This window comes from Neoarius graeffei, chromosome 14 (assembly GCF_027579695.1).
Source record: "Neoarius graeffei isolate fNeoGra1 chromosome 14, fNeoGra1.pri, whole genome shotgun sequence".
NCBI lineage: Eukaryota > Metazoa > Chordata > Actinopteri > Siluriformes > Ariidae > Neoarius > Neoarius graeffei.
This window is the reverse complement of record NC_083582.1, coordinates 13,540,362-13,557,607: the sequence shown is the minus strand read 5'-3', so window position 1 is coordinate 13,557,607 and position 17,246 is coordinate 13,540,362. Positions and strand designations below refer to the sequence as shown.

At 39.2% G+C, this 17,246-nt stretch overlaps 1 protein-coding gene across 1 annotated transcript in view; it reads left to right on the top strand.

Annotated features, from left to right (window-relative positions):
* Window positions 1-17,246, top strand: part of kcnh4b (potassium voltage-gated channel, subfamily H (eag-related), member 4b) — a 103,776-nt gene that overhangs the window by 8,938 nt on the left and 77,592 nt on the right. Inside the window, exons 2-4 of the mRNA XM_060939315.1 lie at window positions 2,882-3,115; window positions 8,232-8,363; window positions 9,211-9,341. Of these exons, the coding sequence (XP_060795298.1) occupies window positions 2,882-3,115; window positions 8,232-8,363; window positions 9,211-9,341 (497 nt within the window). The remainder of the gene's footprint in view (window positions 1-2,881; window positions 3,116-8,231; window positions 8,364-9,210; window positions 9,342-17,246) is intronic.

Below are 17,246 nucleotides of genomic sequence, written 5' to 3'. Positions count from 1 at the left end.
ATTTATATTACATACAGGATGTTCGGGTCCACTGGACTTGGGGCTAATTAAAGTGTGTACCTTTACTCTGTCCTACTCCTGTCTGGGCCTGCTGTTAGTGTGTGTGTGTGGAGTTTTGTATTTCTGCCCCTACTGTTCAAGCACCGACACCTGTCTGCTCTCACATTCCTACACATTTTACCCTCTGTCTTGCGGGAACCAAGACAGAAGTTCCCATAAATTGGGGGCGGGACACAATAAATATAGCTTTTCCAATGTGGCTCCTTATCACAACTGATCAAGATGGCCAAAAGATTCTCTGCTCAGATGGACTTGCAAATGATTTTGGAAGAGAGAGAAGCTTTTGATGATGATGTAGAGGAAGACGTTTCAGAACATGAGGTTCACATTTCTGAAAATTCAGAGTCTGACAGTGACTTTGAAGAAGAGGATGAGATGGAGCCTCAGCCAGTCCCAAAATGAAGACGAGCATGGGGATGATGTGTTGTATAGACTGGCATGGTTACTGTATGTGTTCAGCTTGTGTTGTGTAAACTGAACTGAATGGGTTAAATTTCTAATGAAATTCAAAGAAATAAAAATCAGTTGTTGTGAAAAACCTTGCTTCATTTGTAAATTTGAAGATAAACATCTTTTTTTCCACTCATATCTTGACTGTAATTGATTTTCTCATTCATCTCATCTCATTATCTCTAGCCGCTTCATCCCTCTACAGGGTCGCAGGCAAGCTGGAGCCCATCCCAGCTGACTATGGGCGAAAGGCGGGGTACACCCTGGACAAGTCGCCAGGTCATCACAGGGCTGACACATAGACACAGACAACCATTCACACTCACATTCACACCTACGGTCAATTTAGAGTCACCAGTTAACCTAACCTGCATGTCTTTGGACTGTGGGGGAAACCGGAGCACCCGGAGTAATTGATTTTCTTTTTGTAAAATTACATTTTATTAAAAAACAAACAAAAAACGAGTAGCACTTTTAAAAAAAATAAATGTAACAAAGGTAAAGGGCAAATATTAACCATATATGCTGTTTATGTTGCTTGTAATTGGGGTGAAGTAAACATCTGTTGAGTATTTAATGTAAAATTATTTGATTGTGTTGAATTTAAAGCACCAAAATGCAGCGGGCCCACCAGACCCACGAACACTGGCTGAGTAACAAAAATACGAACACCACACAAGGGTTAAAAAAATACTATAAACAGTAATCACTAAGCCATAATAAATGAAACAAAATCAATATTTGGTATGAGACGACCCTTTGCTTTTAAAAAAAATAGTACTCTCAGGTACAATGAGTGCAGTTTCATAAGGAAACAAGCTGTAGATTTTACTGAGCATCTTTCAGAACCAGCCACAGTTCTTCTGGACACTTTGCCACATTTGCTTCTTAATTTTGCACCAAAACCCAGTAGCTTTCATTATGTTTTCTTGTTTAATCTGATAAGTGCTCTCTTATGAAATATGCTGCTCAGATACAGACTTTTTTTTTTCTGAGACATTTAATTTTGTGCAGGAAAACAAACGTTTGGAACTCTAAAATATTTTTGTACTGACTCGATAATGTAGAAGTCATAAAATAGAAATCTGTAACAAAGTTTATATGGAAAAAAATAGGGTGCCTAAGACTTTTGCACAGTACTGTACATTGGGCAGTGTAATTTATTACAAGCTCACTGAGACAGGTTTGCAAAGTTGCAAGCTTTCAAGGATTAATTGACATGAGATTGACAAACTGACCACACATTTTTGCGTGAGCTGAATTTATTTATTTGCACGCTAGCCTGAGATGGGACTGAGATTAGGTGACTTTTGTCATCTGGAAAAACTACAAATCTTTACGAGACAGGGAAAACACCGATAAGGTTCCAGCCTACAAAGCAGTGTTTCATAATTAATATGGGCTTTGCTGTCGGATTGATATCGTTTTCCCATTAGCTGTGAAACAGATCACTACTTATGTCTTAAAGTAAAAATGCAGCTCAGACTTTTTTTTTTTGCTGTGCTGCATTCAAGATTTGCACACAACTCGGAATGCTAGCATGCTAAGCTAACTTAACCAGAATCATCCTAACACTGACATATCTAATTCTGGAGGATGCTAATAGACAAAGAACAGCTAATCAACTAAATTAAACGTACAAAACTTGTATTCCCCTGACACAAAGTGATCCAAACTTGGGTGGCAAGCTCACCAACAAAGCTAGATAGCAAGAGCACTTATTACCAGCACCAATGTTCAAGTGTTAACTAGAAAGTGCCGTAAAGCATTACACAGTTCTCACAAGTCGCGAGAATTCTCCAGGAGTTACACAGTGCTATTACTCTCCAACCGGGTGCAGAGATGAGATGGAAGACTCCCTATTCTCCATTCTCCCTATTAAAACTCAATGCACCATCAAAACAATTCTGAAGCTGATATTGTAAGGTAAAATTCCTGTAAGATTTATTTCAGTGCTAGCCAATGATGTTTCTTCAGTCGGTATTTTCTATCTCCCAGTTTTTTAAGCAAGTGTTTATTTTTTAAAATCAGTGGTCTAGATTCTATTTAAGAATCCGATATTGGAGTCTTCTAATCAAGAATAATCTGGAAAACTGGGAGGTGTAAGCTACACTGGTGATTTTAATAACTCAGAAAATCAGCTTAAATGTGTGTGTAATGCAACTTTGAATATGAGTAACTTCACCACATAAATATTGTTATAACTTTTAGATTTAATTCACTGACTCTGATACGGCTCGAAACAATGTTTAGTTGGAGAAAGTGTGACATTTTAAAAGAACAAAGGAAATTTCTTCATTATTAAAAGTAATCTATATCATTTCTCTCTCTCTCTCTCTCTCTCTCTCTCTCTCTCTCTCTCTCTCTGCAGACAGCAATTTTCTGTTGGGGAATGCTCAGGGTCACCGTGGTTACCCCATTGTTTACTGTTCGGATGGGTTCTGTGAGCTGACAGGCTTCGCTAGGACAGAAGTAATGCAGAAGAACTGCAGCTGTCGCTTCCTGTATGGCTCTGGGACAAGCGAGCAGGTGGCACAGGGCATGGAGAAAGCACTGGAGAGTAAAGAGGAGTACCAAGCTGAGGTTCAGTTCTACAAGAAAGATGGTGAGAATTAAAACATGACTAGGATAGATTGTGGAGAGATAAACAGATAACGTACTGGTGTATTAATACACCTGGGCATTACAGACACCTTTCTATACATCATTAAAACAATAAAATAGTAATATTGTCATTCATATATGTTACACTTAATGGCAGATAGCCGTAGAGAGAGAAATCTGAGTATATTATTCTTATTATAAGATTATTTAGTATATCAGATAAGAAAGTCAAATATATTTATACAAAGTAATAAGTGCTATATTATTATTAGTAATAGTGGTGGTAGTAATAGTATTAATAGTAACAGTAGTATTAGTAGCAGTACACTGCAACCATGCTTTAACAAACTCTTTTACTATGAACTTTCGCATATAACAAACTAAGTTTGTGTCCCTGCCTTTAATGACAAGGGTCTTAAAAAAAAACATCACTGAGCCATGTACTCCTCTTCCCCAGAGACAAACAAGTCATCAAATCCACAGTCGAGTTAATAATATGTGTTAACACCATAAAACAAAAGCTTAACAAGCCTCACTTAGGTGTCGATCACTAAAAATGATCAAGAATGGTGATCATTGACTTCAAAAATCTCTTAAAAGGACTTTATTTTATGAGCTAAAAGCAGTTTTACTCGAGTCTTTATTCTGTAAGCACTGTTGTCATGGCTACTCATAAATGTAAGATACTCTCTGTCTGTCAGAAAATGCAGGGGACAGACAGATGTAATCGCTGGAAAAGATTTAGTTAAAAACACATTGACAGACAGATCCAAATCAGTGATCAAAAATCAGAGTTGAGAAACAGGCAATGATCAAGTGAGGCACAGACAGGATATCAAAGGGGGAGACAAAGGGCAAAATACAAAATACCAAACAGAGTCAGAAACCAGAATATTAATACAGCGCTACAAAACGTTTGATAACATGAGACACTAGGTACAGCGCATATACTTCACAAAGTCTATGGGCACTGAGAGTCCTTATAAGTGCATGCTGTGATTGCACTCTAACTAGGAACAGGTGCATGGTAATTAGTCCTAATGGCGCTGTGCATGTGTATGTGAGTAGCAGTTCGAGGCATGCTGCTGTGCACGTGTGAATGTGACATCGTCAGAGACAAACTTCGTTTCCTGGACTGTATAAAGAATGGTGAAAAAGCAACAAATTTGTCTAAAGAATACAGTATTCCAAAAAAATCCAATTTCAACTTTTAAAGCAAAAGAAAAAGAGCTCTGAGACTTTGTGTATAACTGCAATAAACATGATGGACTGAAAAGAAAGATGATACAGCAAGCAAACGATGGAGGAGTGACTTATTTCCTTTACTTAAGCATGACTTATTTCCTTTATTTTGTAAATATGGAAGTGAATTAAGTGTAAATGCAAATTAAACACAGTTGCTCTTGTTTTATGTATGAGTGAGTATTTGGTGTGACAAGTGGGTCCATTTCAGGATAATGAACTTTTCAATATAAAGAACCATTTGGATGTTCCTCAAGGACTTTGTTATGGTGGAGTTGCTGTGTAGTAGTAGTAGTTGTTGTTGTATTAATAGTATCAGTAATAGTAACAGTAGTAGTTTCAGCAGTATTAATAGTAGTAGTAGTAGTAGTAGTAGTAGTAGTAGTAGTAGTAGTGATGATGATGGATTCTCGCATCGAAGGCAATGCATGAGTATCCAGCGACACTAGTGATGACTCTTTTCGTGAGCGAAGAGACCAATCCTAGCGCCACAAGCCCTGTCACATATGCTGCACTGGTACAAAGGGCTGGTAGTGGTGTTAGTGGCCTTCCTCTTGGCACGCTTCTCATTAAGTAGACCAGTTCGCCTCTCCTCAAAGACCTGGATGCACTCGCTGCAAGTGCTGCGCCATGTTGCATGGAATTTGGCAGTGCTTTCCCAGGCATCAGGGTTGATTCCACATCTCTTCAGGTTGTGTTTGAGCGTGTCCTTGTATCTCAACCTCGGCCTGCCCACTGATCTCTTTCTGCAGCTCAGTTGACTGAAGAGAAGTGCTTTAGGTATTCTCGTGTCTGCCATTCTGGAGACGTGTCCTACCCAGTGAAGCTGTGCCGGGATGATCTGGCTTTCCACACTGGGGACACCACAACACTCTAGGACCTTGACATTAGAAACCCTGTCCTGCCACTCAATGCGACAGATGGACCTCAGGCAGCATTGTTGAAACTGCTCCAGAAGTTGGATGTGACGACGATTGGCTGTCCACATCTCGCAGCCATACAAGAGCAAAGTGAGAACCACTGCTTTTACACATTGATTTTTGTATGCAGCCTTACACTATGCTCATCCCACAGTCTATGTCTTAGCATTCCAAATGAACTGCTAGCTTTAGCAATGTGCTGTGTGAGCTCATCATTTATGGTTGCGGAGTTTGACAGAATACTGCCCAGATAACAAAACTTGTCTACAGATTTGAGAGATGCGTTGTTGATGGTGATGACTGGACTGGTGTAACTCTTGTCTGGAGCTGGTTGGTACATGACCTCAGTTTTCTTAATACTGATTGTCAAGCCAAATTTTTCTGATGCATGAGCAAACATGGATGTTATCAGCTGGATATCCTCCAAGGTATGAGTGACTAAGGTGCAATCGTCTGCATAGAGCAGGTCATGGATCAGCATTGACTTTGTCTTCGTATGGGACTGGAGGCGTCTTAAGTTGAACAGGCCGCTGTCTGACCGAAACTGTATGCAAACACCCTTGTCTAAGCCCTGAAAAGCATCCAGCAGCATGAGAGAGAACACAATGGAGAAGAGGGTTGGAGCAAGAACACAACCTTGCTTTGTGCCATTGGTAACAGGGAATGGGTCAGATGATTCTCCAGACTCCTGTATTATTGCCAGCATACCCTCGTGAAAGGACCGGATGATTGCTATGAACCTGTCTGGACAACCAAGTTGTTGTAGGATTGTCCAAAGGCCATCACGGTTGATGGTGTCAAACGCTTTAGTCAGGTCAATGAACACCATGTAGAGGTCCATCTTTTGCTCTCTGCACTTCTCTTGAACCTGCCTTATGGAAAATATCATGTCTGCTGTTCCTCGTTTGTAAAGGTGTACAATAAAGGCATCTTTGAAATCTTGGGGTACAGCTCCCTTGTCCCAGATCAGAACAAACAGTTGGGTAAGTAGTAGTAGTGGTAGTAGTAGTAGTTGTTGTTGTAGCAGCAGTATTAATAGTAGTAATAGCAGTAGTAATGTTAGTCGTAGTAGTAACAGTGGTAGTATTAATAATAGTAACAGTAGTAATAGTTGTAGTACTCCCCACTCATCACGTCGCTCCTGCGAGGATGGCCCCATATGTACAGTCCCTGATCCATCCTGATGCCCTACTTCTGGCTGGATGATACAATCAGAAGATGACTCTGGATTGCTATACTTTATTAATACTCATGCTATTATAATTAGACTTTGTTTCAGATAACTATATTTCATTGCAACTTGTTTTATTATTTTTTTATGTCAGATCAGCTGTCTATACATTGATATCTGTATTTTATGCTATACTTGATTATAAATGTTATTTATGAAATGTTGCTGTATCTGTTACAATACCACAGACATGACCAAACCCATCTGTATCCAACACTGACAAATAAGAAAAAAAAAATTAAAGGTAGACTGCCTTTCAGATTTTTCAAATGTAGGTCAGAAAAAGAATTTTCCCCAGCACCCAATTATTTTTGTTTAGTGGACCGAAAGCTACTGAATTCGAATCACAGACTTCCAATTTTATTTTATTTTAAAAAATATAACAATTAATGAATTTCAGGCCATGTGGCCCTAAATTTTCCGCTACTTTTTCCTGCTTCACCATGACCCAATTCAAGATATTATGTCGTGCATCATGTGGTGGGCTTTCCCTTTTCGCACAAGACATTGTGGGATACAAATTTGAAACAGGAGAGAAAAGTGAAGGACATGAGTGTGTGAATGAAATGTGAAAGACAGACTACAGTAACAGAAAGCGAGAAGAAAAGATGTTATGTTGCGAAGGAAAGGAAATGCAGGACCAAACTAATAAATATCGGCGGTCATCGAGCACCTCGGTGTCAACAGCTGTTTGTTTAGCGACAGAATGATGTAACTGTCAGTGCACGGTCAAGATAAACCTGTAGATGGCAGTAATGCAACACTGGATGCCAGCTGCCGTAAAACCCAAAAGAAGAAGAAGGCAAACCTGCACATGCACACATGGATTTCCTATATCTGCTTGACTGTATGAAGTGAGAGATTTCATGCACATTATTTGCTAGGGAATCCCCTCAAATTAAATAACTTTCCAGACACAGAATGGCCTGATAATTTTGTGAGATATTACAGAAATAAACATATATCACAATGACCAAATTTCAGAGGGAACTAAATTTCACCGATTTTATGAAATCGAAAGGCCGTCTAGCTTTAATATGCTTATATATGTATATGGTATGTGTATGGAGTGAAATGCTTTTTTTTTTAAATTGAGGCTTATCCAGGATCCTGTGTCTGTATTCCCTTCCACCGCTTCTTTTATTAAATCTAAATCTCTCTTCCCACCACACAGTGAAATCTCTGTACTCTGCTTCCTCTGCCATGAACATCATATACCAGGAACCCCATAAAGCCCTTAATCCTCTGTTTGTTCCTCTCCTCTCCACTCCCCCTCCACCATTTTCCTTCAGCAATCCAAACATCTGTCACAGGTCTTTTTTCTCAGATCTGTCCGTTTGATCATCAAAATCTTCAGAAAGCTCATAGTCTGTTTTCTCCCTAAATCTAGACAAGAATTTCTTCCTCATGCATGCAGAGGGAGGTGTTGGGTTTAATCAGTAGGTCACATCTCACTGGAGTTCAATTAAAGAAAAATGCAAAATGTCAACATATATATATATATTTGTGTATATATATATATATATATATATATATATATATATATATATATGTATGTGTGTGTATATATATATGTATACATAGCATCTCAATATAAATTAAACATTGAAGTGATGGGGTGTAAGAAAGAAAGAAAGGAGAGGAAGACAGGAAGAGTCAGAGCAAAGCTGCTGATTGAAAAGTGTAAGGTTTAATACATTACTGTCTGTTGTGTTGTATAACAGGAACATCGTTCTGGTGTCTGCTGGATATTGTTCCTATAAAGAATGAGAAAGGAGAGATGGTGCTTTTCCTTTTCTCCTTTAAAGACGTGACAGACTCACACGGAAAGAGCCACCACAGCGGCAGGAGAGACGGTACGGCCAGAATCTGACCTCACAATGATTAATGAACTTGTACTACAGCACTGCTGATTGTGATTGGTCAGAAAGTGTTGATTAGTTTTCTACAACAGCAGCTCTGGCAGAAGTGCAGCTGCAAATCACAGGTTTATATTAATGCACTCAGGGCCTTGTACATACACTCTCCAGTGTCAGAAACTAAGCTGTAAAGCTCATCTAATCTCATTATCTCTAGCCGCTTTATCCTGTTCTACAGAGTCGCAGGCAAGCTGGAGCCTATCCCAGCTGACTACGGGCGAAAGGCGGGGTACACCCTGGACAAGTGACCAGGTCATCACAGGGCTGACACATAGACACAGACAACCATTCACACTCACATTCACACCTACGGTCAATTTAGAGTCACCAGTTAACCTAACCTGCATGTCTTTGGACTGTGGAGCACCCAGAGGAAACCCACGCGGACATGGGGAGAACATGCAAACTCCACACAGAAAGGCCCTCGCCGGCCATGGGGCTCGAACCCGGACCTTCTTGCTGTGAGGCAACAGTGCTAACACTACACCACCGTGCCGCCCAGCTGTAAAGCTGTAAATAATATTTTCCGACATCTTCAGAACAGAGGAGTTTACACTTTGCAGTTTCTCAGTAACATGACAAGTTAGCTTTTTTTGTCTTAACAATGACTAAAAAGAGAGAAGAACAGGAGTTCTCTTTCTAGAGAGTCTGATGAGGGAACGACTGCTTATAGCTGCTATATTGTAAGTGAGATAAGAGGAATAATACATTTGGGAATGTGCTGTTTGAGGGAAATAACCCGTGAGCATTCACATTCACTGAATTCACTGTATTTTCTGTGTAGATGACAAGCATCAGAGCAGGAAGAGCAGCAGCTCTCGGTTCGTTGCCGCTCGGAGGCGTGGTCACTCCGTCCTCTGCCAAATCACCAGCCAGTTCAAACGTGGAGGAAAGAATGATGTCAACCTCAGTGGCGTGAGTACAAGTAACTTCTTAATGTCATGCATATGTAAATAATATCATCAATCTGACTTGCAAGATGATGGAAAGCTGACTAACATGAGGACATTTTTTGTTTTGGATAAATGTTATGAATATCAAAATTATCATCATGGCCCTGTTAGTCATTCTGTGAAGAAAATGGACAAGAAACATGTAGATGTTTTGTTATATGATCTGCATGTTAGTAGGTTTGCTAGCTTATTTTTATATATTAAGATTTTGGATAATCTCTTAGCAAAGGTTTGTATTCCATTATTGGCTCTGATGTTAGCCATAGATTTAGACAATGTCATTGTGTTCCAGTTGGAGTCAGCTGGCTAGCACCTGAGATACAGTAGGCAGCATGTTTGGACAGATTTGAAGGCAGGATCTCATGTTACTTTATCAGTCCCACAGTTCTGTTCACTCTAAATGTTTCCACAAGAAGGAATCATTTTATAAATAGAAATACAGTAATTCACCTGTCTCATAGATAATAGTCGCATTTGTGTCAGTATATTTACAGAACTCGTTCTATGGTTAAATTGGCTAACTTGATATATGCTTGCTTAATAGCCACTATGACGAATAGGGTAGTTAGCTTAAATTAGTTAGGTTGTGTTATTCAGTGACCAAGCTAAAGGTAATTAGCGGCAGCTAGTTGGGAAAAATAGCAATCATATTAGAATGTAAATAAACAATTATGTCTGTATTATTAGGTTCTGTCTGGAATTTTGGATGAAAATGAGTTAACCACATAAATCATTGGATACTTTATTATCCCATGTTTCTTTCTTTCTTTCTTTCTTTCTTTCTTTCTTTCTTTCTTTCTTTCTTTCTTTCTTTCTTTCTTAATTTTTTGATGTAGTATTTGGTGTAGTTTTTGACAACAGTAAAAAGTCCTATTTACAAACTATCTACATAAAAAATTGGTTCCTGATGGCTTGTGTAATTCATTTTAGCTACTTGTTTTTTTTTTTTAATCTAATTATGTAATGGCTTCATCTATACATGAAATACTTTATTCAGTTCCAGTGGTCTTTAAGAGTAACAAACAAGATCTCTAAAGGAACTCATCAGGAGTCAACCTCAGGTCAGAAAAAGTTGGGACAGTATGGAAAATGCAAATTAAAAAAAAGAAAGCAGTGATTTCTAAATCTACTTTGACTTGTATTTCATTGCAGACAGAATGAACCCAAGATATTTCATGTTTTGTTGGTCAACTTCATTTCATTTGTTAATATACATCCAATTCTGTGTTTTAGGCCTGTAACAGAGTCCAAAAAAAAGTTGGGACAGGGCAATTTAGGATTAGAAATGAGATAAAACAGTTAAATAATGATGTGATTTGAAACAGGTGATGACAACAGGTTACTGTAATCATGATTTGGTACAAAATCAGTATTCAGGAAAGGCCTAGTCTTTGAAGAGCAAAGGTGGGCTGAGGATCTCCAGTTTGTTAACAAATGCGTGAAAAACTTATTTAAATGTTTAAAAACAATGTTCCTCAAAGACATATAGGAAGGGATTTGAATATTTCACCCTCTACGGTGCATAATATCATTAAACGATTCAAGGAATCTGGAGGAATTTCAGTGTGTAAAGGGCAAAGGGCTCAAGCCTAATCTGAACACCCATGATCTCCCATCCCTCAGACGGCACTGCATCAAGAACCATCATTCATTTATAGCTGATATAACCACATGAGCTTGGGATTAATTTGGCAAACCTTTGTCAAGCTCTACAATATGGAGTTACATTCACAAACACCAGTTTAAACTTTACTGTGTAAAAATGTTAACTGTGCCTTATGTTAACTGTGTCCAGAAGCGCAGTTGACTTCTCCGGGCTCAGAGGCATCTGGGATGAACCATCACACAGAGGAAATGTGTATTGTGGCCAGACAAATCAGTATTCCGGGTCTTTTTTGTAAGAAATGGATGCCATGTGCTCCGGATAAAAGATTAAAAGGACCATACAGACTGTTACCAGGAACAAGTCCAAAAGCCAGGGTGTGTCATGGTATGGGGTTGTGTCAGTGCCCTTGGCAAAGGTAACTTACACTTCTGTGATGGCGCATTAATTCAGAAAAGTACACTGAGATTTTGGAGCAACATATGCTGCCTTCAAGATGACATCTTTTCCAGGGAAATTTCAACAAAACAATGCAAAAAACATTCTGCACACATTACAAAGGTGTGGCTGTGGAAGAAGAGTGCCCCCCCGTCCCCAATAGAAAATGTGTGGTGAATTTAGAAACAAAAAATATGACAACAATGACCCTGTACTGTTACACACCTTAAGACCTATTTGCAGGAAGAATGGGACAAAAATAACACCTGAAACACTTCATCACTTGGTGTCTTCAGTCCCTAAACATTTTTTAAGTGTTGTGAGAAGGAATGCAAACATTATAAAATGGTAAATGCTTTACCGTCCCAACTTTTTTGAAATTTGTTGCAAGAATCAAAATTGAAAAATGTGCTTTTTTGGGAAAACAATAAAATTAATAAGTAAATTAACAAATAATGTATTGTTTTGAGTGCAATACAGGTCAAAAATGATTCACAAATCATTGTTTTCAGTTTTAATTTAAATTTCAACAAACCGTCCCAACTTTTTCTGATTTGATAGAAAACCTTCAGTACTTTTCATAATAGATTGCAACTTATTATTATTATTATTATTATTATTATTATTATTATTATTATTATTATTGTTTTTTTTTTCAGGCTTCAAGCTCAGGTTGCTAGGCACTTGCTAGCCAACCTTTTTTAAACAAAAAGATTTTTTAAAAAAAACTTGCTGGTTTAGGAATAAATTTGAATGTTTTTTAACATGACCTTCTCAGCAGGATAATGTGACCAGATGTCCCGGTTTGACCGGGACAGTCCCGATTTTGAGTTGCATGTCCCCAGTCCCGACAAAGGTCCGTCGGGACGCTGAAATGTCCCGGTTTACACCAAACACTAACAAACTGTCCAGGTTACAGCGATCATATATAGCCAACGAGATGTCAATAAAGCTTCTAGCAATTCAGCATCAATGTGCGTGTGTGCGCAGTCAACCTTACAATGTATCTATTTGTACAATGTTGCAATATAGAGGCCGCGTTATAAATTTTTTTTTCGCTAGTGGCTGTCAACTATTATGCGACAATGTCGAAGAGAAAATGTTCATTTTCAAAAGATTTGCAGGTTGCTTACCCCTTTCTCCGAGAAGTCCAGGGTGCTGAACATGAAGCTTACTGCCCACACTGTAAGTGCTCCTTCTCCATCGCTCATGGTGGTAGTGCTGATGTTAAAGACCACCTCAAAACAGTGAAGCACAAGTGGTGGGTAGAGGCAGGGGCTAGCAGTGTGGCCACTTACTTCAGTAAAGTTAGCGCTGGCTGTGCTGAACTCAAACGGGCTGCTGAGGAGGGTATTTTTGCCTATCATTTGGTGAACCACAACCAAAGTTTCAGGTCCATGGACTGCACCGCAGGCCTGATAAGGAAGTTTTACAATGAACGCTTCACTTGTGCATGAACCAAGGCCGAAGCGATCGTGATGAGCGTCATCTCACCCCATGCCATGGATCTGTTAAAGGCAGACCTAGGAGTGGTTCATCATGTCTTGGTGGCTATCGATGCATCCAATCACAAAGCGGTGAAGCTTATTCCCATCGTGAGCCGCTACTTCAAGGATACAGAGGGGGTGCAGGTGAAAATCCTGGAATTCAGTTCCAGGTGAGACATCCGACATTCTTGTTGGGGAGGTCAGTCGCAGTCTCCGAGCTTTTAACCTGCTTGACAAAACTTGGGTTCTGTGCTGACAACACCAACACCAACTTTGGTGGGAGAGCTAGGGCTGGCGTGAACAATTTTTTTTTTCAAATTAAACGAGGCCTCCACCAATGAGTTAGTGGGAGTGGGCTGTGCTGCACACATCGCTCACAATGCTCTCCAAACTGCTGCAGATACCCTTCGCTGTGACATCGAGAGCTTTATTGTGAAAGTTTTTGGACATTTCCACATCTTTACTGTCCGAACTGAGCAATTAAAAGAGTTCTGCGACTTCGTCGAGCTCGAGTACACAATGATCCTTGGGACAAGTAAGATGCAGTGGCTGTCCCTAGGTCCGGCTGTTGAAAGAGTGCTGAAGCTTTATCCTGCGCTGCAGTCCTACTTCGCCTCTCAAGACAGACTACCTGTGGCGATCACTGAATTCTTACAGAACCTGTTTAATGAGGCCTGGATGTGGTTTCTGCACAATCAGCTGTCGTTGTTCAACAATACCGTCAAGGCACTGGAGAGGCAGAAAAACACAGCCGCGCACTCGGCCCATCACCTGCACAACCTGCAAGGCAAACTGCAGGAGAGAAAGTTGGCTGTGTTCACAGGTCTCAAGGTAAGCGTGAAAGCCCAAAGACATCTGCCCCCTGCAGGAAAATATAATTTAAAAATAGGCCTACACTATACGGTACCATCTTTGTACACAATAAAATAATGAAATCAAATTGAAGGCTGAGCAGTTAAAATAAAAGAGGAAAATGATCAGGGAGTAAAGGCTAAGGAAAAAATGATAAGTTTTTAGACAGTAAGTGAAATATTTCTAGCCATGAGCCTATTTGTGCTAATTTTGATATGGCTTACAGCTAAAGAAAATCCCAAATTCAGCATCTCACAAAATTAGAATATTGTAATTTAACCAGGTATTAGGCTACTTTTGGCAGTGTGGGCAGGTGCCAAGTCCTGCTGGATAAATGAAATCAGCATTTCCATAAAGTTTGTCAGCATCTCCATAAAGCATAATTCTTCCTACTTTGCCCTAACATTAGGCTTAGGTTATACATAGTGTGTGGAAATAAACATGAAACATTAGCCAATAAAGTGATTTAAAACTTATTTATTTGTTAATAATTTGGAAAATTGGGAAATTATTCGCTTTTATAGGTGAAGAATCTTCTGAGCACCCTTGATGATCCATGAAAGGCAGCGGAATTTCACAACACCGTCTGCGCCTTTTACGAGTGTTGCATTTCATACTTGAAGGAATGGGGAGCTCCATTTAAGGAGACAGAGGTCCTCTCCTGGACTCTCCTCAACACTGTCCCTCAATGGGATGAGGTTGAATCGTCCATCCAGTATGTGTCGTCAAGATTGCATCAATGTCACATTGATGAGACCCAGCTGTTTGACGAGACGTCATCTGTGCGGCTATATACCACTGAGAAGGTGGCTCAGCGGAGCGCTGATGGCAAGCCAACGGATGAGCGCTGGGCGGAGATGTTTGCGCACTTCGAGAGTAGGGAGATTCCTTACAGCAATGCCAGCCAGCTTTGCCAGTTTGCCATGTGCCTACCTGGCACCAATGCTCCAGTTGAGCGAATATTTTCACTCATGAGCAACACCTGGACTGACGAGAGGAATTGCATGACTGTGCCTACTCTCAAAGCCTTGCTCATTACCCGGGCCAATTTTGACGATACTTGCTCACAGTTTCACAGCCGGCTCTCGGGCAATAAAGTGCTACTGGAGCAAATTCACTCATCATGTAAATATATGCAATAAAATGGCATCTTCTTTAGGGTGGGTGGGTTGGGTGGCTGTGTTTCTGAAACATTTTTTGTTGTCTTTCATCTGTTTCATCTGTCTTTAATCTGTATCACAGATTGTCTTGACTTGTTTGATGCTGTTGTCAACTCAGGGTTCACGTTTTCAAAACAGTTAATAACCTACACTGGTTAAGATTAAACAGGCATTTTGAGTAAAGGTTCGGAGGTGACAACGATGAGGCTCATGCGCTCATTCCTGTTACAATGTATAGCCTATTGTTTAAAAAAAAAAGTTCATCGCATAAAACGTTGATGTTAATATACAAGCAATGCATTTTCTTGGCATTTTCACAAAGGTGAAATAAATCAGTTGATATTTAGGCTATTGGCCTATTCCCTATCATCACATCTGTTGTCTGATTTTCTTACTTTAACTGAATTGTGATAGAAGTACATGCAGATAAGAAAATACTTGATTATTCTCTGAAATGTTGATAAAAGTGAGCTTCTTCTGAGCCATGGTTTGAGCTGGCGCATGTTTACATCAAAATGCATGTGCATGCACGAGTATCACGGTCACGCGCAAAGTGTCCCGGTTTTAGACTCAGGAAATCTGGTCACCCTACAGTAGGAGCATCTCTGCTCTGCAGCCAGTCATTTAACAGATGTCCTTGTTGGACACAGATTATGCACTATTTGCACGTCTCATCAGCAGCTGTGGTAATTGTTAGAGACGGTCACAAGTGCAGCACAGCTGCATGATAAACTGTACCATTACTAATCCACCACATAAACCACTGAGACACACAGGCATCCATAAAGCAGAGACAATACAATTAGAGTCAGTGGAAACAAGACAGAAAGAACTATCAGAATTGTCAACATTTACTTCAGATGTGTTGGTCAATTACTAGGAAAGGCCCAGAATGTCAACATTTACCAAAGATGTGTTGGTAATTTATGAAGAAAAGGTTTTGTATGTTAGCATTTACCTCAGCTATATTAGTAAATAGCTATGAAAAACTCCATATGTCAACATTAATTTCAAATTTATTGGTAAATAACTAAGAAAAGACTCCATGTCAACACTTACCTCAGATATGTTGGAAAATTACTAAGACAAGACTCTGTATGTCAGCATTTACCTCAGATATGTTGCCAAATAGCTATGGAACACTTCATATGTCAACATTTATCTCAGAAGTGTTGACAAATACCTAAAAAAAGACTCCATGTCAACATTTACTTCAATTGTGTTGGAAAATTACAAAAAAAGACTGTATATCAACATTTACCTCAGGTTGATAAATTGCAAAGAAAAGACTCCATATGTCATCATTTACCTCAGGTATGCTGGAAAATTATGAAGAAAAGACTCTGTAAGACAACATTTACCTCAGATATTTTGGCAAATAGCTAAGAAAAAACTTTGTAGGTTAACATTTACCTCAGATATGTTGGAAAATTACTAATAAAAGACTCTGTATGTCAACATTTACTTCAGATGTATTGGAAAATAGCTATGAAACATTCCATATGTCAACATTTACCTCAGATGTTTTGATAAATAGCTAAGAACAGACTCTGTATCTCAACATTGACCTCAGATTTGTTGATAGATTGCTAAGGAGAGAGTCCTTATTTCAACATTTTTCTCAGATGTGTTGGTGATGTTAAACAACATCATTATCTCCTGATATGGAGCTTTTGGAAAATTTACATTTCTGAAGTGGAATCTGCTCAAGTGGGTTTTTACTGTCATTAAGCTATATAAATCATGTTGCTTTGGAGCAAATATGGCTACTCAGGACCATGATAAAACACATAACAGCACATTAGCGCGCACACAGGATTATATAATGTGCAAATACACAACAGTGTGAGATGAGTACAAATATTTAATATACTGTAAATAGACAAGACAATAAACACATGATAAAGATTAACAAGAGTGGACAAAGCACTGAGAAAATATAGTTAAGTGAAAGTATAGACATGTCAAAGTCTTACTCAGTATCCAGCCAAAATGTACTCAAGTGAAAAACAAATGTACAAAAGTATGAAAAATGTAAAAAAAAAAAAAAAGAAAGAAAAAATGGAGAAAAGTGTAGCAGGAAGTAGAAAAAAGTATATCAAAGCACCATTTTAAAGTGTAGGTGTGCACTAATGGTTGTCAACTAGGGTGGGTTTTGGGAAGGGCCTCAAATAGTTCTGGTGAGTGTTAGTAAGCAGCAGTGTGTTGACGATTTTGGCTGCTGGCGTGTGGTGGTGCTGCATGTGATGATCTTGATGGACTGGGGTTTCCCAGTCACAAAATCCAGGATCCAGTTGCAGACCATGAAGTGGTGTTCAGTTACATCC